At 51.1% G+C, this 25728-nt stretch overlaps 1 protein-coding gene across 2 annotated transcripts in view; it reads left to right on the top strand.

Moving 5' to 3' along the window:
* The window catches only part of SLC6A17 (solute carrier family 6 member 17), a 46256-nt gene that overhangs the window by 15662 nt on the left and 4866 nt on the right, over positions 1 to 25728 (top strand). For both annotated transcript variants that reach the window (XM_019730477.2, XM_074319325.1), the window contains exons 3-10: positions 2280 to 2437; positions 4151 to 4277; positions 5021 to 5202; positions 6861 to 6971; positions 21126 to 21367; positions 21616 to 21808; positions 23649 to 23841; positions 24373 to 24532. In XM_019730477.2, the coding sequence (XP_019586036.2) occupies positions 2280 to 2437; positions 4151 to 4277; positions 5021 to 5202; positions 6861 to 6971; positions 21126 to 21367; positions 21616 to 21808; positions 23649 to 23841; positions 24373 to 24532 (1366 nt within the window). The remainder of the gene's footprint in view (positions 1 to 2279; positions 2438 to 4150; positions 4278 to 5020; positions 5203 to 6860; positions 6972 to 21125; positions 21368 to 21615; positions 21809 to 23648; positions 23842 to 24372; positions 24533 to 25728) is intronic.

Here is a 25728-nt window from a genome sequence, read left to right on the forward strand (position 1 = left end):
TCACACAGCTAGTCATAAAGTCAGGGTTGAAACCTGGATAGCTTGGCCCCAGGGCCTGAGCATGCTATCACCACACCTACTGCTTCCTAGGTAGGAGGGTCCCTTAGGCCACCCACTCAGTTTGAATCCCTCTAGTGGATTCTTGCCCTGGTATCAAATCCCTTCTACTCACCAGAGTCTGGGTCTCAACCTGTACTCAGTATGCATCTCAATAGATGGAGACCATGGTGGTCTTTCAAATCCCAGGAATAACCTCAGGGTTGGCCAGAAATGAGACCCAGACTGTAGAGTAGAGGTCCTGGAATCCAATCCCTATAGCCATCGTCTGCTACATTTCCCAAGGCCCTGAGCAGTGCTCCCCACTGTTTAGACTGATGACCTAAGGCTCCTGGAAGCCACTGGAACATCAAAGGAAACCCAGGTGTGTCCCTAAGCTGTATTTTCTAAGGTGGAAGAGGGTGCATTTCTAAAGAATATCAAGTACCTCTGATTCACCAGAAGAGCTGCCCACCCCGCTCGCAGGCCCCCAGCATTGTGGTCAGGCACCCCTCAGTGTGGTGTACAAACCCGCTTCAAGTCAGCGTCCTGGGGTCTAGCTGAGGCGGACGGGCCTGAGTGACGGTGGCGGGTGGCAGACGGCAGGTGGCTGGTCTTTGCTGGGGGACCCTTCTTTGGACAGCACTTACCTGGATGCTTTCCCTGGTTCTTTGGTTAGAGGAGAGAAGCATCCACAGAAGACGCCAACCGACTTCTTTGACACCCTTAAACCCATCTCCCTGCATGTCTTGCCCCAGCAAGGACACACAGGCGAAATACAAAACCAGTGTGGCTGTGTCCCTTTGCTCTCCTGCAGGTCATTTCTCTTCCATTTCCCCGAGCCCAAGACCGAGAGACAGCTAGGTTAAAAGACAGAACCGGGACTCCTTCAGGCCCTCCCTCTTTTTAGCACCAGGATGGGGCTGCTTGTTAGTGACGTGTTTAATTTACATGTTCATGTGACTGAGCAAGTGTGTGTTTAGTGAACTAGATGCTGTTGTGTAAGGCTCGGAGGGTGGCCTCCCTTGGAAGCCTTTCCTAATTAGCTGCATTGGACCCAGACCCCTCCCTCAGCACGTATGGGCTCAGTTGGTTCTGTGCGACGTGAGTGTGTGTGAGACATGTGTGACGTGTGTGTACACACGTGTTGATGTTGCTCATGTGAATCTATGGGTCCTGCTAGCTCTCCCTGGAGAGCGTGTGGGCCTTCTGCTGCCCTGAGATGCCCCCACGCCACATGCCTGAGAAAACAGCTGCCTATTGCCAAGTGACATGTCTTGTGCTCAGGAGATGCTGATGCCCTGGGTTCGCTGGCAGATTGGGCACAAGTTGGGGAACATCTAGGATGCCATGTTATGGGGGGCAGAGCAGTGTGGCTGGGGGTCTTGTGGAGACCCCCAGCTTTTGGGACTTGGTCTGAGGGTGCTGGGTGACCATCAGGGCACGAGTGACTGGGGCTGGTCTGACACCATTTGCCGGACAGTCCGGGCTGTGCCAACAGCGTTGCTAACAGGACTAGGTCGTTGGCACAGCTCTCAGCAGGGATCACTCGTCTGTGTCCAGACATGGTTCTAATTCTCCTGCTAAATGGCCTGTCACTTGGAAACGAGATGGTGTCTGCAGTGAGGCCCAGGACAGCGAGTTTAATTTATCATCTGGAATCTTGAGCGAGATCCATTCTATCCTTTATGGTCCTCGTAGCTACACTCTTCTGAACTGCTAATTTCTCTCCTGTTCCTCCCAATTAGCTGTAGATTAATGGCCGTGCCTGTCAGACCCCTCTCCCTGGAGAGCTTCCAAGCTCCACTTCCTTGGAGCTGCCCAATCTGCTGCGTCAGCATCTGGCTCAGGCACAGGGACGGCTGTGCTCGGGGTCTGTGCCTCTGGGGGGCCCCGTCCATCTGGGCTGCTGCTCTGTGGGTGGGAGGGGTTGTGAACAGGTGTCCCCAGAGTACGTCCCAAGGCGAGTGTGTCTGTCTGCCTGTTTCTGGGCCTAGACTTGTAAGCAGGAGGTGTTGATGGACAACTGGGCCTTAGCCTTTCAGGTCAGGGGAGTCCAGGGGGAGAAGGAGGGTCTCGGTGGCCAGTAGGTCCCACGGATGAGCAGCGCATTCCTGGAGGACTACGAGGACCAGTGACAGTTTGAGATGCTCAGAGATGTGGGTGGGATGGTGGGACCTGACGGCCGGGCCCCCCCTGCTGCCGGGCTGCACACCCCTCTGACACCCCTCCCGCCTCCCCAGGGGCCTACCTGGTGCCCTACTTGGTGCTGTTGATCATCATTGGGATCCCGCTCTTCTTCCTGGAGCTGGCAGTGGGGCAGAGGATTCGCCGGGGCAGCATTGGCGTGTGGCACTACGTGTGTCCCCGCCTCGGGGGCATCGGCTTCTCCAGCTGTATCGTGAGTCGGGGGATGGCAGTGGGTGCTCCCCGGGATGGAGGGAGGCCATTCTCGGATGCAGGGTTTATAGACCAGAGTCCTGGGCCGGGGAAAGTGCAGGGAGGGAGACCCTCCATGTGACAATTGCTTCCAGCTGGTGTCTCAGAGCCACGTATTTCCTAAACTGAGAGTTGGCTCCACTGCCTGCAGCAGGATGTAATATTTGGGATTGTTACTAAGGAGGAAAGCCTGGAGCACATTCACTAGGGGGTGCCTGAGACATCTCAGCTAGAGTTCTCTGGGGACATGTCGACCACCTTGGATGCCCTCTCTGTTTACTAGTCCGTTCGCTTCCTGCGAGGAAGACCCTTCCTCTTTCTTTGGTTAATTGGGCAAGTGGGTGGTACAGGAAGAGGCAGCTCTGGGACCCGGGGTCTCCTTGCCATTTTGCTGAGTTGGAGAAGGACTCAGACCAGAGCCGACCCAGGAGGGGTGAGGCTTTGGAACAGGGGGAGACAGGGAGACCCCACTGGCCTATATGGCGAGCTCCATGAGAGCTCTAGGCTAATCCACGGGGGCTCGCTTAGTGCTCTAGGTGAGGACACGGAGCCTCCCTTTAGGTCAAAGCCTGCAGCTGCTCACATCCTCACCTGGGATAAAAACTGGAATCTGCTTCTGGAAGGGCCTGAGGATTCTGTCAGGCCTGGCAGCAGGGCCAGCCAAACCTGCCTCAGGCAGAGACTGGGAGAGGGACTGTGCAGCTCCCCCTCTCACGCCGGCATCACCTCTGCACAGGTGGACACAGCCGAACACAGCGCACTGTACTGGGGCTGGCCATGAGAGTGAGTGGGGTCTCCCCCTTGGGCAGAAACACCCAAGGAAAGGAAGTGGGTGTCTCTCTCTCCCTCTGTATCCCCTGTAATGTGTGCTGTTAGGAGTGTCTGCTCCTGCACACCAGGGCTCAAGTGAGATGGATGAAGTGAGGGGCCCTCAGCTGTCACATGACTAGCAGTGTCACTGATGCATAATGTAGCCTGGAGACAGCAGAGACCTGTCAGTATCCTGGGTGGATGCAGCAGGTTCCTGCACATGAAAGCATTGTTTTCAAAGAAACGCCTTGATCCTCAGTCAGAACCCATGCACTCCTATTTTAAATACAATTCTACCGAGGTTAGTTATCATGCTTCGGAGAAATGAGAAGTGACATCTTTTTAGAGACAAGAAATGAGCACTGACATCTTTCTAGAGGCAGGCTGCTGACATGACCCAAGGGGGAGTAGTGTCCTGAGAGAAGGGTGGGCATAGGAAACCAATAAACATCCAGAAACCCTCAAAAAGGGTAGCGGGTCTGTGGCAGTTAACTATAGAGGCTGAGAAGCTGTCCCAGTCTCCATTGCTCCAGGGATAGCTCTGGAATTGGGATCCTGAGTCATCAGGAAATGATGGGGAAGTACTTTAAGCATAGTAGAAGAATTTCAAAGTGGAAAGGATAAGCATTTTAAGAGTTTGCTGCTTAAAGGAGAGAACCTTAATATCTGAAACATTCCTCTGTGGATTCTTGGAATGCCAGATGGATGGAGGATCAGGAGGGGGCGTCCTCCTCCTCGGCCATGTGAGGCTGTGTGGGCGTGGCTGGGTGAGGGTGGGCGTGGCTGGGTGTGGGTGGGCGTGGCTGGGTGTGGGTGGGCGGGGTTCCCTGCAGCCCAGGTGAGCCCACACTGTGCCCTGTGCCAGGTCTGCCTCTTCGTTGGGCTCTATTACAATGTGATCATTGGGTGGAGCATCTTCTACTTCTTCAAGTCCTTCCAGTACCCACTGCCCTGGAGTGAATGTCCTGTCATCAGGAATGGGACCGTCGCAGGCAAGTATGGGATCCCTTGAATATGACCATCTGGGAACCCCTGCCAGCCCTGTCCCAGGAAGGAGTCAAATGAGTCTAAGAAGCTTAGGCACACATTTGGGATTTCATCAGCTTGCTGTGTCACCTTGAATAAGAGGCCTATCCTTGCTGACCCTCATTTCCCCTTACGATCTCTCACCAGCCTATCTCAGAGTTCTGATGGGGATTGAATGAACTAGTGAGTGTAGGTAAAACTCTGGAAATTGTGACTTTTCTTTACTTGTTATCAACTACACCGTGTTAATCTAATACCGTTCTCTCTGGAAACAGCCTTAATTTGTGTGCCATCTGTGTAAAGGGCTGGATGATTTATCCCACTTCACAGATGGGTACACTGAGGCTCAGAAGCAACTTTCCTATGGTCACACCACTGATTTAACCAATTCCCAGCTCAGGACCTTCCCAAGGGACTAGAGGCCAGTTCTGCATGACCCTTTGTGCCTTCCATGGATGGACGTGGGCAGGGGGTGGCATGAGTGGGACTTTAGCCAGATCAGTGAGTCCTGAGGTCCAGCCCCAGTCAGAAGCCCAGGAGTCCTCGGGTTCTGCCAGATCGTGACTCACCCAGGACGGGGACAGCCCCTCCCTGCTGCCCTCACTCAGTGGTCCCCTCACCCACTGCTGCCCTGAGTAGGGGTGCAGCAGAGGAAGTGGCCCTACTACCTCGCCACTGAGGTCCTGTGTGGCTTTTGCGGCTGTTGCAGTGGTGGAGGCAGAGTGTGAAAAGAGCTCAGCCACTACCTACTTCTGGTACCGAGAGGCTCTGGACATCTCCAACTCGATCTCAGAGAGTGGAGGTCTCAACTGGAAGATGACCCTGTGCCTCCTGGTGGCCTGGACTATTGTGGGCATGGCCGTTGTCAAGGGCATCCAGTCCTCAGGGAAGGTGAGTCTGGAGGGGCCACTCAGAGCCACATGGTTTGAGAAAAGGATGGAGGGCAGGGGGCTGAGAATTCTGGGTTGCCCCATGCTGGGTTCTGTGGGTGATCTTGGCCTCTGGATGGCTCAGGATGAGGACACAGGCCCCCCGAGGAGGTGATGGGGGTGTCACTTGTAGTTTTGTTCCTGGTGGACAGCTCACCAGGACTGGGCTTGTAGAAAATCAGGGCTTTGACCCCAAGCTCCCTCTGTGCTCAGATAACTCAGGCCCACTCTGCAAACTACAGAGAAGGAAAACTAGTAGCAGTATTAACTCAGGGACATTCGTCTAGATCCCAGCCCCTCAGGGTCCCAAGCAAAAGCCCTGCTCAAAATTCTGGTGAAAACCAGCAGCTCACTGTGTGTACAGCCAACAGGCTCTGTGAGCAGGTGGGTGCTAGGAGTGAAGGGGGCTTTAGAGGGCAGCTCCACACTGGCCTCTACAGCTGCAGACCAGCTGAGCCCCACACACCTTCTCCCTGCAGTTCAAATCCCCTTCAAATAAAGACCTTTATTCTTCATCACATGTCAGTATGCATAGACGGCTGGGGCTGGAAAGGACGCTGGAGATCCTGTAGCCCAATTCACTCATTCTACAAATGAGAAAACTGAGGCCCAGAGACAGGAAAGCATCTTGCCTGAGATCACACAGCCAGTCTGTCCCAAAGCTGGAACTAGAGCTGTGGCTATCTGTCTGAGGCTCCAGGCTCTTTACCAGATTTGATGAGCAAAGAAGCTAAGCCTTGGAAAAGTAGCATGGTCTCAGCCGCCACCTCTTCCCTCTCCAAGGCCAAACTTGTAGCTGACAGTTTGTGGCAGTTTGCAGGGGCTGCCACATATATGAATGCATTTGGTCCACAACAACCTTATGAGTTAGGAGTTCTTATACCCATTTTTGTAGATGAGGAGATGGAGGCACACTCCGGCTGAGTAAATAGCCCAAGGTCATGTTGTTGGTAGTGGTAGAGCCAGGATCAGAACTCAGATGGTCTAGCTACAAATATGCTAACCTTTGCATAAGCAGCCTTCCTGATATGTTTCAGTGCAACAAACACTGTATGAGCATCTTCTTTGCATGAGGCTCTGTGCCAGGCACATGGGGATATGGAAATGTGCAAGAAACACATGCTAGAAAATAGCACACGATTTATAATCCCAAGAGGCAGGACCTTCTTCTGATGTTTTTGCTTGGGAGCCATATCTATAATTTCCTGGATGCCTTCTGTCAAACGAGCTCTAAGGACAGGGCAGATCCTCAGGGGATCCATTGGAATCAGGAACTAAAAAGTAGGCAGGAGACACGAAAAAATGAGGGGAGAACAAAGGGTTGCTCACCCCCTTGACTGCCCTTGGGGGTGGGGAGGCCTCAGACCCAGCCCCACCAGCCCTTGAAAGGAGAAAACCAGCCCCAAGCCTGGCCATGCTGACTCCAGCTTTTCTGTGCTCCTGTTTCTGCCTTGGCTCAAGGCCAGACATGCGGTGAGCTTGGCCCAGTGCCCCGGGGTCCCAGGGCTCTGCTTTCTGTAGCCATCAGAAGAGGCTCATGTGCCCCAGCTGTGAGCAGGGAGGGGGGTATCAGCTGCACGAGGGGCTCTGAGCCATGGTGGGTCCTTCTTCTCTCTGCAGGTGATGTATTTCAGCTCCCTCTTCCCCTACGTGGTGCTGGCCTGCTTCCTGGTCCGGGGGCTGCTGCTTCGAGGGGCCGTCGATGGGATCCTGCACATGTTCACGCCCAAGGTAAGGGTCTGGGGGCACCGCAGCCCCACTGGGCCCGGTCAGCTTCCTGCCGTGTAGCACTCAGGGAGGACCTGCTATGTCAGGCATTATGTCAGGTCCCTGAAGGATGGACTGGGGGCGGGGCATGGGCCCTGCCCTCAGGGTTCCAAAGAGAGGTACAGCACATCAATTTGGGTGAAATCGGAAGAAGCTTCAGGGAGGAGGTGACATGTGAGTCGAGCCCTGGAGAGCAGATGGGATTTCAGTGAACGGCAGGAGGACATTGCAGTCAAAGGAAGCACATGAACCAGAGTGGAAAAGCACTGGGTATGCTTGAGGGAATGATGGGACCTCAGCTTTGGCTGGGGCATGGGGTATGGGAGCGCTGGGGGTTTCATTGGGTGGACCTGTGACAGCAGGAGCAGAGAAGATGCTAAGAGCAGCTCCCCGGGGAATCCCAGCTTGTACTCAAATCAGGGGACCAATGTTACTATTGTATTAAAGATAATAATAGACCAAGTGGATAGTCATGTCACCCTCACCGTTTCCTCCACATCTCCTGTCACTGAATCCTCCCAGTAGCCCAGTGATGGGAACGAGCTTGACCACTGTGCCCGTTTCACTGGGCTGCAGCAGGCACAGGCACCCTGCCGATGGTCACTCGGGTTTCCTCACAGTGGTCTCTGCCCACCATGTCGCCTTGCCTTTCTATTCCCCTTCAGACCACTGGGCACAGCTGGTAGGAGCCAGTCCACCAAGGAGTAAGATAATTTTAAATGCAGGTTGGAATGCCCCAAGTAATGTAATTAGTAACCCAGCTGAGCAGGCTGGGAAGTCCACCTCTTAATGCCAGCTGACCAACCAGCAGCCAGCAGGGGCCTGGTGAGATCCCAGTCCCCGGGCATGGGTCAGAACCCCGCCAGCTGGAGGCCCCTCAACATTGCCCCCCAGTAGTGCCATAGCACACATGTGCTCACACACACACACACACACACACACACACACACTTATACAGAAAGTTCATACAGATGACACAAGGAGAAAAATCCAGATCTAGTGGGGTTGGATATCCCCATTTCCCTCCCAACTACCATGCTGTACAACTGTGAACAGCAGCTGGTGTTGGGGCAGGGGCGGGGGTTGGCAACGTACAGGACACACCCCACTCCGTGTTCACCAGACAGCATAAACTGGCCCTTGGCATTCTGGGAAATAACATCTGAAGTTTCTATGGCAACAACCACGGAGGTCCACTTTATGAAACAGTGAATCTCCGGAGGCGTGAGTGTGACTCCCGAGCCACGTGGCTGGCGTAGGGTTGTTGTGAACACGTGATGTCTGACAAGGAAGAAAAAAAAGGAAAACCTGGTTTCTTTGGGGGAAAACAGCCATGAGGAGAGAGCCAACTTTTTATGAATGACTTCAACTGTATTTCTAGACTCATGATCAGTCTAACGTGTTCACTTGAGTCAGTTACACGTTACTGAACTTTATGAAGAAATGATATGCCCCAGAGATGTTCATAAATGTGGAGATTCGTGCAGGTCTCCAGATGGGCCCCGTGGTGGTGTTAGAAAGCCTGGTGTGTAACTCTAGGAGCAGGTAGAACCCATTTGTGAGATTGGCTGCCAGCCCCAGCACATACAACACTGGTCCCCTTTTGATTCAGACACTCTTTTAATCATCTTTTTACTTATGAACTATGTCAGTGGTATAAACATACACGTGTAGTAATATAACACACATTCTTAAGAAATAAAATATTACAGATGCCATAATAGTGCCTGTAGAGCCCACCCTGAGCTCATTCCCTTCCTCCCCAAAAAGATAACCACTATCCTGAATTGGGGATTGATCCTGCTAAGGTATATTTTTAAAAAATTGTAATACATATAGGTGGGTTTATGACCAACATACGCTTAGAGCATTTGTGCCTACTTTTAAACTTTACGTGAAAGGCTCGGAGTATATGCAACCTTTGGTGACTAGCTTTTAGTTTTGCTCAACACTGTTTTGAAATGTATCTATAATGATATATGTAGCTCTAGTGCATCCATTCTTTGCTGCTGTGTCGTATTCCACTGCTGCACTAAATGAAAATTGATGTATTCATTCTCTAGTTGGTAATCATTTAAGTTATGTCCAGTTTTCACCACTACTAATAATGCTACAGTAAACGTTATTACCCAGATCTTCATGCACACGGGTTTCTATATTGCTAGGCTCTATATATTTAGGAGTGGAATTGCTGTCTCCAAGGCTATGCATATCTTCAGTTTTACTAGACGTTGGCCAAATTGCTCTCCACAGCTGTTGCATTTATTAACACTCCCACCAGTTGTGCATGACAGTCCCAGTTGCTCCACATTTGTTAGACTTCAATTTTTGCCACTCAGATGGATGCAAAATGGTTGATGTGCGCTTTGAACAACGAGGGATGCTCCTTTCTAAAACCTTTTCCTGGATGTTCACAGGACGTTCCTGTGATTCCATGTTAGCCTTTGCAGAGGCCAGAGTCTTCATGAAGTGACGCTTAAAGAAATAAATCCAGAAGACCCTAGAGGAGCCAGGTCACTAGAACCAGCATGTGTGGCCCATGGCCCACCTAGCTCCTAACTTTCAGCCTGGATAGAGCCTGTGGGGCCCGTCTTGAGGCCTTGTCCACTGAGCAGTTCTGTGGGGCAGCTCCTGCCCTTGACCTTGGAGGGATGTGTGGAGCAGGGAAAGGGAGGCCTGAGGGCCTCAGAGGCCAAACTCCTTCATCAAGAATCCCCTTCACAGCTTGTGCTGCTGCTTGTTTGAAGCAGGTAAGGCCCATAGTGATGGCTGGAATGAGGGTTCCTACATACAAATCCCTCCAAGTCATCTGCAAAAGAGACCTACTCCCAGAAACGATCGTCTGACAGTCCATACATGGCAGACTACTGCTGCAGAGCTGTGACTGTTCCAGCACAGGACTGGTGAGGTATGAGGAAACCGGGAACCATTTCAAATTCTTGCCCTAGAATGGTGCTATAGCGTGCCAGGGTCATTGCACAGCTGCCCAGGCTGTGCACTGCTCCATACTGACCAAAATGTACATAACGGGTCATGACATTTGGCAGACATGGCAGAACCCAAGATTTTTGGCCAGGACATTTCCGAATCCACCTGAAGGAAGCATAGTCTCCATGGATATGCTGAATGACCTAGAAGATGTTCCCTCCATAAAGCCTTCCAATATCGGGAATAACCCCAGCTGTAGGACATGGACTTTCCCTTTAAGCAGTTACTGAGTGTGACAAATGCAGTGTGGCCAGGCTACCATGATGACCCACTAACACCTTTGATGGGACACTAACTCAAGTTAATGGCTAATGAACTTCTTAGGCCACTTCTTTCCTGATTACTTTCTTACCATGCAGGTAAAAACCAAGTCACGATAGGGTACCACGCAATTATGTGATTCACTCAACATGAAGTGGTGGCTTAACGTAGATTATGGTGGACTATTGAACAAAATTACAACTGGTCACATCCTTTGGCTCAGCAATTCCACTTGTAGGTATTTATCCTATAGATGGACTCACCCACCAGCAAATGATCTGTGCACAATATTGGTCTGCAGCATTTTGTTTTGGTAGCAAAAGATTGACAACAACCCAAATGACCGTCATTCATTTATTTCTTCATTCCAAGAAAGTTCATTGAATGCCTGTTACGTTCTGGGCACCGTTGTAGGTCCTGGGATACAGCAGTGAACAAAGGAGATAAGCTTTCAGGTCCTCGTGGGCCTTGTATGGTAGGGGTGGGAGACAGACAGTGTGAGACAAAGGGGTTGTTGGATGGTGTTGCTAAGGAGAATAAGCAGAGAAAGAAGGATGAGGGGCAGTGGGGAGAGGGGTTGCTTTAGATTGCATACTCAAGGAAGGCCTTTCTGAGAAAGTGACAGACCTGCAGTGAAGAGCTGAGGAGCAGAGGGAGCAGGTCACGTGGATATTTGGAAGTAGCATATTCCATTCCAAACAGAAGGAACAATAACCGAACAGGCCTTGAGGTTGAATGTGTCTGGTGCATTCCAGGAAGCTAGTGTGGCTGGAACGGGAGGGGAGAGCGGTAGGGCATGGGGTCCAGGGGGAGCCAGATCAGGAGGGTCTCGCAGGCCAGGTGAGGACTCTGCTGTTTACTCTGGGTGAAATGGGAGCCAGTGGAGAGTTCTGAGCAGAGGAGCAACAGGATCTGACTTAGTCTTCGAAGGCTCACTCTGGCTGCCATGGAAAATCTTAGGGGCCAAAGGTGGAACAGGGAAACCTGCTAGAAGGCGCCATCCAGGTGTTAGTATTCATTCTAGGTGAAAGGAGACTGTGGTTGGAGGCCAGGTGATGGCAATAGTGGTGCTGAGAAGTGATCATGTGGGAGATACGTTGAGGAAGTAAAGTCAACAGGATTTGCTGTTCGTTGGATATGAGATGTGAGAGAAAGAGAGGGATCGAGGATGAGTCCGAGGCCTTTTGCCTGAGCAGCTCGAAGGAAGGATTTGACATTTATGGAGATGGGGGAAGACGCTTGGAGGAGCAGGGGAACACCAAGAGTACTGCTTTTTTTTGGTTTGTTTTTTAAAGATTTTATTGGTGAAGGGGAACAGGACTTTATTGGGGAACAGTGTGTACTTCCAGGCTTTTTTCCAAGTCAAGTTGTTGTCCTTTCAGTCGTAGTTGTGGAGGGCACAGTTCAGCTCCAGGTCCAGTTGTCATTGTTAGTTGCAGGGGGCGCTGCCCACCATCCCTTGTGGGAGTTGAACCAGCAACCTTGTGGTTGAGAGCCCACTGGCCCATGTGGGAATCGAACGGGCAGCCTTCGGAGTTAGGAGCACGGAGCTCCAACCACCTGAGCCACCGGGCTTGCCCCAAGAGTACTGTTTTAAGCATAAGGAATAGAGACAGTGGAAATGTAACGGCTGTATGCGATATCAGAGGGGCAGTAGATTGGGGGAGAGGGGTATCATTTTGTAAGGGGTGTAAATGTCTAACTATTACATTGATTTGTACACCTGAAACTAATAACAAAAAAAGAAAAAAGAAAAAAAAATCTTTAAAATATTATAATTTAAGGGAAAAAAAGTACTGTTTTAGACACGGCAGGTCTCAAATGTCTAAAAGGTATCTGAGACGTTGAGTAGGTGGTTGGATAGATGAGTCTGGAGGTTGAGTGGAAGTATAAATTTGGGAGTCAAAGAGTTTAAAGTCATATACCGGTTACAGCCATCTGGACCGTGAATGTAGACAAAGAAGAGGTCTGAGCACTGAGCACTTGGGGACCCAGCGTTTAGAGGTCGGGGAAGAGATGGCTAGTAAGGGAGAAGGAGAAAGAGGAGAAAGAGGAGGACGAGGAAGGAAGGAGATGGTCATTTCAGAGGCAAAGTGGAGAAAGTGCTTTAAGAAGGAGGGAATAGTCAGCCATGTTCAAAGCTGCCGCGAGGTGATGCAATGAGGACTGAGAAATGGCCAATGCACTTGGCAACAGAGGGGTCACTGGTGACCTTGACAAGGGCTGTTGAGTGCTGGGGACAAAGTCTAATAGTAATGGGTTCAAAGGAAAATGGGAGGTGAGAAATTGGAGACAAGTAATAGAGAATACTTACTTTCAGAAGTTTTGCTGCAAAGGGGAGCAGAGAAATGAGAAATGGGGTGTTAACTAGATAGGGCCGTGGGATCAAAGGTGTTATTTCAGAATTTTATATGATGATAAAAATAATCCATCATATATACTTCTGGTGGGAATGTAAAATGGTGCAGCTGCTTTGGAAAAACAATCTGGCAGTTCCTCAAAAGGTTAGTTGGAGTTAGCATATGACCCAGCAATTTCACTCCTGGGCACATATCCAAGAGAACTAGAAACATATGTCTACACAAAAACTTGTACACAAGTGTTCATAGCGGAATTCTTTGCAATAACCAAAAAGTAGAAGCAACTCAAATGTCCATCAACTGATGGATGGAAAAATAAAGGGTCGTACATCCATACAATGGAATTATTATCCAGCCACAAAAAGGAATGAAGTACTGATGCATGCTACAACATGAAGACGTTAAGCTGAGTGAAAGAAGCCAGTCACAAAAGACCACATAGTGTACGATTCCATTTACATGAAGTGTCCAGAAGAGGCAAATCTGTAGAGAAGAAGCAGAGGAGTCGTTGGTCAGGGCTGGGTTTGTGGGGAGGTTGGGGGTGAAATGGGGCAGTGACTGTTAATGGGTACGGGCTTTCTTTTCCAGGTAGTGAAAATGTTCTCAAATCGATTGTGGTAATGACTGCTAAATTGTATTCAGAGATTCAGTTTTCAACATGGCGGGGGGCGGGGGGTGAAGGGGGTGGGCTCTTTACATCTCCAACAAGCAGTTCTCGGAACACCAGCTGGGTGTCCGAGAATTCAACTTTCTTCAACTCGATTCTGACACTATCTACCCAGAGATAGCATCACATTCCATAGGTTAAGGATGCATTCCTACAAGCCTGCCCCCCCCCCCCCACACACACACCAGATGCCACTCACAGGTCCAGGTTGTTGTTGTTACCTGTGCTTCTGACCAACTGGCTATAAATCAGAGGTTCCCACAAGCCCTTCCATGGGTTTGATTAATTTGCCAGAATGGCTCATGGAACTCAGAGATATTTTACTTACCAGATCACCAGTTCATTATAAATGGATATAATTCAGAGACAACTAGATGGAAGGGATGCATAGGACATATATGGGGAAAGGGAGCAGAGCTTCCATGCCCTCCAGGCGTGCCATTCTCTCAGCATCTCCACGTGTTCACCACCCTGGAAGCTCTCAGGACCTGTCCTCTTGGGTTTTTATGGAGGTTTCGTTACACAGCTATGATTGAGTAAATCATTGGTCACTGGCCCCTCTACCCCGCTCAGAAGTCAAGGGGGTGGGACTGAAAGTTCCAACCCTCTAATCAGTAGTTGGTTCTACTCACCACCAGCCCACATCCTTCGGTGATTCCAAAAGTCACCACATTCACATAACAAAAGACACCTTTATCACTCTCAGCACAGGAGATGCCAAGGGTTTTAGGAGCAGGGAGCCAGGAACTGGGTAAAGAGCAGATATCTTGTAACTCATGATATCGCAGCTGCACAATTGTGTGATATGCTACAAACCATTGAATTGTACACTTGAAAAAAAATCCAATAGAGAAGGGGAAATGGATGCTGTGGGAGAGCTGGAACCCAGTGCTCAGGGGGAGGGGTTGCTGTTAGCCAGGAGCACACACTGTCCCCAAAAGAGCAGGAGGGACTGGCCAGCCTGTGGGCACAGAAGCTGACATCTGAGAAGCTGTAGTGAGGACCTGCTCATTGCAGTTCTCTTCTGATTGTGTCATTTTTCTCTGTGAAGTAAGAAGCAAGGTCACCCGCTGTAAGATGATGGAGGAGGGGTTGGTCTAAAGGAGGCATGAGTGTGAAGTAATTGTGCAAGAGGTGGGCAATGCGTGCAGCTCTCAGGGCACGCTGGAGGTTTGGGGTAAGGAGTGAAGTCAGCCAGCATGGTACTTACAACGATCCTGCGTTTGGCAGTGAGTGCTGCTTCCTGTGTGCCAGGCACGGTTACACACACCTTGCCTATATTAACTCGTTTGAACTCATACTGACTTTAGACTCAGGCATTACTCTTACTGCCGTTTTGCACATGGGGAAACTGAAGCAGAGAGGTTAAATAACTTGTCCAAGGTCCCACCTGTCCAGAGGCCCCAGATATGATTTCTCCAGCTGTGTTAGCTGCTTGGGGACAGGCCACCAGTAGGTGGAGGGTTGGATATCACCAGGGTTAGGAGTTTATCAAGTGATGACAGTGGAGAGATGGCAGGGGCGTTGAGAATGTAAGTGACCAAATGATGGGCCCTTGACTAAGCTGGTGAGGAAGGGAAGTTAGGATACAGAGAGGGTGAGGGGCAGAGAAACGCAGGGAGAGCTGCAGAAGTTTTGGAGGCAAGATACTAGAGGGAGTGAGCTGGAAAGATGGGGTGCTTGGGAATGTGGGATCCTTAATGTTGAGGTTCCAGTTGGACACAGGTCATGGCGTGACCGTAGGAGTGGGGGGAAGGATAAGGTCAGTGGAAGGAGGAGGTAAAGGGACCCAGAGGCAGATCGTTGAAAGGGACAGTGATGTAGAGACTGAGTCACCCAGAATTATGGCAGCAATTATACTGGATAGAGAGGCAGCGCACAGCAGAATGGGGGATGGGGACGTGGAGGAACGGGCAGCACCCTGTCCCCCTGCAAGCCCAAATGTCCCAAGGGTTGTGAGAAGACAGCCTTCCCCAAAGCCGCCTGAGAGGGCTGCAAGGGAAGTATTGGTCTCAGGGTGGAGCCAGGCTTTGCTCAGCCCTTCCCTGCATAGCAGGCTTACCTGGAAGCTGTAGCAACAAAGCAACAAGGAAAAAATGCCAGTGCTCAGGCCCACCCTCGACGAATCAGAATCAAGCACATCTGATCACTGGGTATGGTGTCCAGGTGGTGTCTAGGCTCTTCCAAGCTCTCCAGGTGATTCTCACATGCAGCCAGGTGGGAGAACCCTGGACTCAGAGCAAGACGGTGAGGGACCTTCCAGAGAAAAGTGTGGAGATGGGGGGAAGAGGGGACTTTGCTGATGCCAGACTGATTTCCAGGGGCTAGGTGGCGGGATGTGGGCAGCTATGGCGGAGCCGAAGCTTGAGTCAGAGCAGGGGACAGGGCCAGCCATCCTGGGATGAAGTCCAGATGACGCAGGACAACCCGGGAGTCGTGGACATTTTGCAGCAGCCGAGATAAATGGGATCCTTGGACAGAAGGGCCAGGCCTGGTGGTCCCGTAGGCAGACCGTGGGGACAAAGCTGAGTGGGCAGAGGGAGCAGCTTGCCAGGAGCCCTGAACTCTGGGTTCCCAGCTCAGCACACTGAGTGTTGAGGCTGGGGGCCAGGGCAGTAGCCCCAGGAAGGTGGTGGCCCCAGGAGGGTGGAGAGCTCTGTAGACATCGCTGGTGTGGACATTAGGAGAAGAAAGGGGAGGAATACACACACACACAGGCATGTACACAGATACATGCGTGTGATGTGTGTGTGTGTGTGTATACACAGAGGGTGCCAAAAAAAGTATACACATTTGAAGAAAGGAAAAAACTACATTTAAATTGTAATACTGTATATATACCGATAACAAAAGATGAATACATGTCACGTTTGACTTCTGCAATGACAAGAGGTGCTCAAAGTGGTTACCGTCAGTGTAATTTTAATACAGTTTTTTTCCTTTCTCAAAATACGCATATGTTTTTTTTGCCACCCTCTGTGCATCTATTGCATTAAATATCATCTGAAGGGAACGTAAGACACCGAAGTCATGGTTCTATCTAGGGAAGGGGAGCTGGGTGTCTGGGATACAGGGATGAGGACAAGGAGACCTCACTGTGGCCCCTTTTGTGCCTTTTGAGTTTTAAAGCATCACTGTGTCACCTATGAGCAGTCACAGTGAGGGCCACACCCGTCTTCCGGGGTGGGCCTGGCACGACCTGAGCTGCGCCCTAGCGTTGGGCATCGGCCTCTCACTTTGCCGCCTCTGGGCCTCGACAAGCAAGCGGTCCTGACCAGTGAGCCAGACTGGCCACAGAGTCAGAGGTGTGCGTTAGCCCTTCGAGGAGAGAAGTGGGGTCCCTGTAAGTCCTAAAGGCCCAGGAGTGGAGTTAGTGGTGGAACTTCTTGACTCCCACAGGTAGAGTACAGCTTCCAAGCAGGATGACGAGGGCAGCCCAGCCTTGTTAGCAGAGGGTGGGCTCTGGAGCCAGGTGGTCGGATCCAGACCCCAGCTCTTCACTCAGCAGTCAGAGGGCAAGTTCCTTGGCCTCTGGGGGCCTCAGTTTCCTCAGTTGTAAGATGGGGTGACCCGTGGTAGCTCCCTCACGGCGTTGTCAGGGGACCATGTGGTCCCGCCCCTAGCATGCAGAGCTATTATTATTTTGGTCTCTTGTGAAGGTGACACTGCTCTTAGGCTATGCAAACCGGGTGCTCCAGTGCCATCTGGTGTCTCGTGGTCCCTTCTGGTTCTTGCACAGGCAGGTGACCGGCAGTGCTAAGGAACAGCGTGTGGGCTCCTGTCATGCACCAGCTCAAGCTGAGCACTCAGCAGCTGCTTGTGGATTCAAAAAGCATCTCCATGCCGCTGAATCAAATGCCATGACACACCTTGTTCCCTGCATGAGGAAGTGACTCAGCCACTATGCCAAGGAAATGGCAGGAGGCCATTGCTCTGTTTCGGTGGGAAAGCCCATTTCCCACCTCCCCTCTTGCAGTCACATCCTGATGTCTGGAAAGGACACTGAGCTCCCTGAGATGTGGCCATGGGTTCATGCTCTGTCGACACTATGATCAGGACTTTGCTGAAATTGTGTGTCGTCACCTCAGACGTCTTGAAAGAGCCCCTGTAAGTTCAGGGAACAACAGACATTCAGTACTGAAGGTGCCTGACTCAGCTCCCTTTGAGCACACAGGTCAGACTGTGCCTGCCTGTCTGTTTTTCTCTTGACTTCCCCCCCCCCCACTTTTTCCTTCTCTTCCATGTGCCAGGCATGGCTCATACAAAGATGAACAGCAGGTGGGTTTTTCAGGAAGAACAAAGTGGTGAGAGTACACTATACACCTATAATTCAGGTATTGACAAGAGCTGTACGAGTCCAGGACTGTGACTTGCTCTGCCAGAGGCAGCCAGGACAAGCTTCAAAGAGGAGGTGATATTTGTGCTGGGTTTTGAGGTATAAATAGGAGTTCACCAGAAAGTGAGTAGGAGGAAGGAAATTCCAGGCAGAGGGAGTAGCCTGGGCAAAGGCCAGAGGGAGGAGACCAGGGTACTTTTGAAGAGTAGTAAGTTCACTGCAGTTAGAGTGTTCAGAAAATAGAGTGGGAAAAGATTTTCCAGCAGACAGTGGGGAACCAACAAACATTTTCAACATGCAAATGACATGACCAGAGCTATGTCCAATTCAACCTGCTCTCCCCTTATAAAATCTTTTGCTTCTTTGGAACTTACCAAACTACTCAGAGCCCTCCCACGAGGTCCAGGTTTCTAGCCTGAGGGAAGTGCCTAGGTTCCAGATTGGTAGAACTGTCATGATTGACATCTGTGAACACCAGTGAATGACAATATGCCTTCCAGGCATAAGTAATCCATCCATCCATTTCCAGAACCTTCTGGGAGGATCTTAAGAAAAAAAAACCCACCCAGAAGAGGGGAGGTGTAGAAGTCCTTTAGCAGTGGGACTGTGATTACAGTGGTCCGCCTTATCTCCGGTGGATACATTTGAAGACATCCCAGGGGATGCCTGAAACCACAGATAGTACTGAACCCTATATATTCTAGGTTTTTTCCTATACATACATACCTTTTCCCTTAAAGGAAGCACTTAATAGCTACTTTTTAGCATGTCTGAATCTTGGGGCCATTATTAAGTAAAATAAAGGGTCACTTGAGCACAAACACGGTGATAACCTGTCAGTCGATCTGATAACTGAGACGGCTACTAAGTGACTAACCAGCTTAACTGGCAGGGAGCGTATAGAGCGTGGATACGCTGGGGTGTTACATCCCAGGTGGGACTGAGCAGGACGACGTGAGATTTCATCATACTATTCAGAATGGCACGTAATTTAAAACTTATGAATGGTTTATTTCTGGAATTTTCCATTTAATATTTTCAGACCTTGGTAAGTGAAATTCTGGAAAGCGAAACCGTGGATGGTGGGGGACTACTGTATTTTGTTCTTTTCTTTATAATCTTTAAATTTCTATTAGGAGCATGTACAGGCAGGCCCCTATTTTCTTATTCACAATGCCCGAATCCAAATAGCCTGGAAAAACAAAAATGTATTTTTTTCTTTCTCCCAGAACTCATTTTGTGGCAAAATGACCTGAACAGATGTGAGGCTATTTATAGTCTTTATTGATTCACTTGGTGTGACTATTCATATTTTGCGGCAAAAATACAAATGTGTTTGATTACAGGTGGTACCAGACCCCACTGGGGTGGCGTTATGTAATTATGTGGCATATGTACCGTGTTACCTTTCCACAATAAAATTAGGAACAAAAGCCTGATTTCCAAAACCAGTCTGGCCCCATTAGATAAGGAAATGGGCCTGTATTATTTTTGTAATGAAGAAGATCTGCCCCATTTCTCTGGTAGTCCCACTCTCCCATGTTCCACTGTGGCCATTTTAAACCACTTTTACCTGTCTGAACGTCAGCTCTGACCTCTCCTCCCAGCATACCTCACCCCAGCGGGTGATTTTGTCTCCTGCTTTACAGGACAATTGAGTCTTGAGATGGTACGAGGGGGGCTCCATGAGCTAGTGTCAGATGATCTGTGTTTTAGTAACTTCTCTGTCCCAGGTAGCTACTTTGAGCAAGAAATTTCACCTTTTCACCTCAGTTTACTCGTTTCAAATATGAATAACAATCCCTAAACCCCACCAAAAAAACACACATCTATCCTGACTAGATCAGAGGCATTTTGTCAGAATTAAATGCTACTATGTGCCAGGCATTACTGGTGGCTGTACATTTGATCCTCACAGGCATTCTGGGAGGGAGACTCTATGATTATTCCCATTTTTCAGATGAGAAAACTGAGGGTAGCAGGCATTATCACTTACCTAAACCTTCTCAGCTAATTCAAGATGGGAGTCAGGTTTAGACCTCGGTCTGACTCTAAAGCCCGATGCTGTATCCAAGTCATGGTCCATGGCTTGAGAACCAAACAGTAAAAGGAGAACAGAGATGACAGCGCTTTGGAAATTGCCCCATCCCCTCTAGGTTCAGGATCCTGTCAGGTCTGAGGGCAGTTGGGGGTGGGGTCAGGCAGGGGTTCCCTCTCCAGAAAACATCTGGCTTCTGTGCTTCAGTTGGGTGGGTGGGGAGGGTTTCTCTGTGACCGGGAGCATATAGATGTATATGAATTAATGTTGGGCCCCCTCTTTTTTTTTTTTTTTTTTTTTTTTTTTTTAAGAAAAAGAAGATTGGGTAGGCCTGAGGGAGATGCTGGGTGCTGGTGTCCTTGTTTTTTTTTTTTAAAGCCAAGCAAGCAGCAGATTTATTTAAAAAGGACAGTACACTCTCAAGAAGGTGAGAGCGGGGGCCAGCCAGGTGGCTCAGGCGGTTAGAGCTCCATGCTCCTAACTCCGAAGGCTGCCGGTTCGATTCCCACATAGGCCAGTGGGCTCTCTCTCAACCATAAGGTTGCCAGTTCAACTCCTCGAGTCCGCAAGGGATGGTGGGCTCCGCCCCCTGCAACTAAGATTGAACACGGCATCTTGAGCTGAGCTGCTGCTGAGCTCCTGGATGGCTCAGTTGGTTGGAGTGCGTCCTCTCAACCACAAGGTTGCCAGTTCGACTCCCACAAGGGATGGTGGGCTGTGCAAGGGATGGTGGGCTGTGCCCCCTGCAACTAGCAACGGCAACTGGACCTGGAGCTGAGCTGCACCCTCCACAACTAAGATTGAAAGGACAACAACTTGACTTGGAAAAAAGTCCTGGAAGTACACACTGTTCCCCAATAATGTCCTGTTCCCCTTCCCCAATAAAATCTTTAAAAACAAAAAAGAAGGTGAGAGCGGGCAGGCCCAGAGAAGAGCAGCTCTGCCTCTGGTGTCTGTTTTTATGGTTTGAGATGGAGGGGGTCTTAGGAAGACACTGGTGTTCTCAATTCTCTATACTGTTGTGTAGGCTGTACACTGGACAACTCTAGGAGCACCATTCACACTGTAGGCTAAATGAATGGTACACCCTAGAGTCGTACACTACACGTCGTACCTGATGGCTCTGGAGATATTCCTTAGAAGGATAGCCCCACGATAAGCAGTGATACCCGTTAACATGAACTGAGAATGTACTGTGTAAGCCTGTACGTGTATTGTGTCTTACCTTAGCTTCACGATGATCTTCTGAAGTTGATACCCTTTTTATCTGTGTTTTATACTTGGGGAAACTGAGGCTCGGAGGGGTTAGGGGAAATGCCCAAGGTCCCACAGCCACCGCTTGTCCCCACTATATTGTGCTGCCTCTGAACTCCGTTGAGGCTGAGGGAAGTGGGTGTGGTGGAAACTCCATTGTGCTTGAATACAACCGTTACTGTGTGTCTCTTGTCTTCCCCTGCCACCCCCCTAGCTGGACAAGATGCTGGACCCACAGGTGTGGCGGGAGGCAGCCACGCAGGTCTTCTTCGCCCTGGGGCTGGGCTTTGGGGGCGTCATTGCCTTCTCCAGCTACAACAAGCAGGACAACAACTGCCACTTCGACGCTGCCCTGGTGTCCTTCATTAACTTCTTCACCTCGGTGCTGGCCACGCTCGTCGTGTTTGCTGTGCTGGGCTTCAAGGCCAACATCATGAATGAGAAGTGTGTGGTCGAGTAGGTAGCACCTCTCCTGTCCTTTCCCCTCCCCGCCCACCCGGCCAAGGGACAGGCGGGCCATGGATGGACAGCCCCTATCTCCCTGGGCTGAGAGGAGCTCTTTGTCCCCAGCCCTGGACCACAAGGACAGGCTCAGCGATGTCTCTATTGATGGCTGGGGGGTCCTGCCTGGGTGCTTGGCAGGTGCCCCCAGGATCGTGCCCACCCCTGCCTGCTTACCTGGTCCTCTCCCTTTCCTGCTGCAGGAATGCCGAGAAAATCTTGGGGTACCTCCACAGCAACGTCCTCAGCCGGGACCTCATCCCTCCCCACGTCAACTTCTCCCACCTGACCACCAAGGACTACACGGAGATGTACAAGGTCATCATGACCGTGAAGGAGGACCATTTCGCAGCCCTGGGCCTCGATCCCTGCCTGCTGGAAGACGAGCTGAACAAGGTGCGGGACAGGCTGTTTTTGTCGGGTTGGTCCGCAAGGCATACACAGGGGTGTGGACCCACACACAAGCCATGAGTGGCTGGAGCTTGCGTGTAGGCCCCAGAAAGCTGCCAGGGACTCCCTCATTTACCTGGTAAGCGAGGACCCTCTATGTGTCTAGAAAGGGAGAGAGGAAAGGTAACAGTTCCAACCTCTGCCCTGAGGTCGGCTGAGTCTTGGTGAGGGCAAGAGGCTGACACACGTCACAGAAATCCCAGGGAGTGTACGGGACGACTTGCGTGTTGATTGAATGGGTTTCCTGAGCACCCGTCACGGCCCCATGTCAGGCACTCACAATGCCTTGTACGTGGCACCCAGAACATAAGTGTTTCCGTGAGTGTCTGCCCCTTGCTGTCTGTCTCCTTTGGCCGCATGACAGCACTGTGAGTTGAATATGAAAGTTGTGCTGATTTTGCAGGTGAGTAGCTTGTAAGTTGGCAGCTGGGTCAGGGTCTCACGGCCGGTAAGGAGGGGAGCCGGGGTTTAAGTCCCCATACTCTGAGTCACCCCTTGATGCTTCTGTCTCTCCCCCCGCTGTCCCCATTCCAACTCTCCTTACCACATTGTCCCTCAGTCCCTGGAGGAGGGCAGGGGGATGCTGTCCCCTCATTAATGTCCAGGCCCAACTTCTGACCCCTTGCTTCTATCCTCATTTGCACAGCTGGGACCTTTCAAAGTGACTGTTCTGTTAGAAGGAGGAACAGGAGAGAGACATGCCCACAGGGTCCTAGGACCCAGCTGGTACCAAGGCTCACAGGGGGCAGAGCCAGCTCCCATCAGCCCTGGCTAACCCTGTCCTTCTCCATGGGGCCAGGGAAGGTGACACTCCCTGCACAGTGTCTGAGCCCCACATTAAAAGTCAGCGTCCTTCTCCTGGCTCCATTCTAACGCTGAGGGAGCTGTGTCCTGTACCCTCTGCCCTCTTCCCAAGTGATCAAGAGCAAAAGGACCCTGTCCGGGGAATCCTACCCTGGTTTCTGCCCCAGGTGACTAGCAGTATGAAGGACCTCCCCACCTCCCCCTTCCATGAGACCCTGCCCCATTCTCACAGGCGTGGCCTGGCCCTCTGAATAAAGCGAAGACTGTAGCAGTTTTTTAATGATACAACCTTGACAACATCCAAATGGCAGGGATTACACACTCACCTACTTGGGGAGGTGTTCCCTCACAGTCACTGGACCGTATAGGACAATGTAGAAGTGATGGCAGTGTGTGGTCAGTTGCCCCCAAAGCAGGCACCCAAGCATTACAGCAGTAGTTCTCTACCTCGGCTGCCCACCAGGGCCACCTGAGGGCTTTATGAAACCCTGGTACCCAGCTTACCCCGAACCCCAGACCAATCAAAGTATTGCCCCTGGGGTAAGCCCAGGCGTTAGTGTTTTTAAAGGCCCCAGTGTGATCCCATGGGGCAGCCGTGGCTGAGACCACTGCATTAAGGTCTGGAGTTCACAGCTGGCAACAACCAGGGGAGACTTCCTAGAGGAGGAGTCCTGAGCTGGGCACGTTTCTCAAAGTGAGCGTCTTCACCTGAATCACCGCAGGTCCTTGTACAACCTGCCGTTTCCAGGCCCCACAGCTGAACAACTCCTGAATCGGTGTTTTAGTCCCTGGGGCGGGAGGATTCTGATGCCCACTCAAGTTTGAGACCCCCTGTCCCAAAACAACAGGATTTAGGTGGGGACGTGGCGTCCCTGTGAAAGGGGGGATTCCTAACGCTCTCTGGGCAGAGAGGCAGGAGCAGGGGCTCCCAGGCTGGGCGTGGGCCCCTCACGGAGCACTTGCCCTTCGCCCCCGCCCACAGTCCGTGCAAGGCACAGGCCTGGCCTTCATCGCTTTCACTGAGGCCATGACGCACTTCCCTGCCTCCCCGTTCTGGTCCGTCATGTTCTTCCTGATGCTCATCAACCTGGGCCTGGGCAGTATGATCGGGACCATGGCAGGCATCACCACGCCCATCATCGACACCTTTAAGGTGCCCAAGGAGATGTTCACAGGTAACTCCTCCTGGCAGCCACCACGGGCGGGTTGTGGCTCTGACTTTAGAAAGACTGGGTTCTGACCAAGTCGTTCCTGACCCCATACCCAGAAACCTCCTCTCCCCTTCCCCCACCCGGGACACAGCGGGAGCCTGGCTCTGCCACCAGAGAAAGGCACTCACTAACCAGGAGGAGAAGACTGGTTGGGAACCTGTGCCACATCTGAGCCGAGAGACAGGCCTCTTTCTTTGTTCACGTGCCCCTCTCCTGAACGCCTGCTGAGCTGGCTTGGGCAGGGCTGGCCTCCCTCCATGCCAGTCCTGTTCTGTCCCTGTCATTCCCAGCCCTGGGAGGCTCCCTGTTCTGACTGGGAGCTCAGAACCTCCAAATCTGGACCCCTTCCCCTGTGTAGGGCTGGGCCTGCTGGAGGGTGGGCTGCAGGCCAGCTGGGGGGAGGGGTGGGATGGGAAGGGCCTGGGTGCCCCCAAAACCCCCGGGCCCCACCTACCTGTACCTTTGCCCTCACACTGGCCTCCCGGCTCTCTGTAGTGGGCTGCTGTATCTTTGCATTCTTCGTGGGGATGTTGTTCGTCCAGCGCTCCGGAAACTACTTTGTCACCATGTTTGATGACTACTCGGCCACCCTGCCACTCACTGTCATCGTCATCCTTGAGAATATCGCTGTGGCCTGGATCTATGGAACCAAGAAGTAAGGAGGCTATGGGGGTAAGGTGGGGACAGGAGGATGGGTCTGTCCCATCTTGACTCCCCAGAAAGTGCTACGATCCCAGGGCTGCTTATGAGTGCAGCAGGAGGTCACAGAGTCAGTGACGGGACTGAAAGTGCCATTTAGAGAAACTGAGTCTCAGAGAGAAGCATCACTGCTCAACCCCACTTGGGTGGTGAGAGGCAGAGCCAGGCTGAGAACATGAATCCTGACGTCATCCTAAACTGCCCTAAATTACTAGAGCATGTTTTCTGGGTCCCAACTCCTCAATATTTTGTGGAGCTTGTTAAACACCTAGTGGGTGTGAAAGCCCTCCTGGACTTTAGCAGCCTGGTCGACAGCTATAAGGTGACCTGTTATACCTAGGGGTGTGAGACGAGGGGTGGTTTGGGCCCTAAGTTGGGGATGAGTGGGTAAGAGAATTCAGCAGTAAGAAAGGGTTGGGTCTCAGGGCCTGAGCATCGGGCCAATCTATGCTCAGTGCCAGCCCCTGGCCCCTTTCCTTATTTAAGAACCCATCTGTATCCCCAGGAAGCCCCAGGACTGGGTCCCTCCCACTCACTCAGCAAGGCTGGGGTTCCACTAAGTTCCTCAGCCTGCCCCTCACATGTTGTCTGGACCTGGTCTTAGAATTGGACTCTTGCTCAGGCCCTGATACAACCATCTCCTTCCTGGGAGGGTGCAGGAGGGCTGGGGTGATAAGAGGGGGCACCCCTGTGAGCCAGGGTCGGAACACGCTGACTCTTCTCTGCAGATGGGTGAAACCCCTGTGGTCCTTCTCAGAATATTATCTTTAAACGCTCATGCTAAAATATATAGTATTATACAGGCAACTAATTATATTGAAAATTAGCAAAATAATGTTTCAAATCTGTGATTTAGTAAGATCTGTGTACTTTCTTTTTACTGCATTAAGGTACGAGATCTAGCTGTGGGTCTTATAACACCAGTAATTTCAAAGTAGTGATGAGCATAAATGATGTTTGTAGGTATTTTCAGTTATAATATGATCGGAAAATATCTGAGATTTAATGAGTTGCTGGCAGAGTCCTAAGTACTGTTAATGGTTGCTTGCATTTATGATAGAAAGAAGTGCAAGATTTCAGTTAGGTGTTATTGAGGTAAAGATGATTTTTTAAAACGCCATTCATGTATACAGCCTGCCAGCCACCACCACC

The sequence above is a fragment of the Rhinolophus sinicus genome, linkage group LG14, assembly GCF_036562045.2.
Source record: "Rhinolophus sinicus isolate RSC01 linkage group LG14, ASM3656204v1, whole genome shotgun sequence".
Lineage (NCBI taxonomy): Eukaryota > Metazoa > Chordata > Mammalia > Chiroptera > Rhinolophidae > Rhinolophus > Rhinolophus sinicus.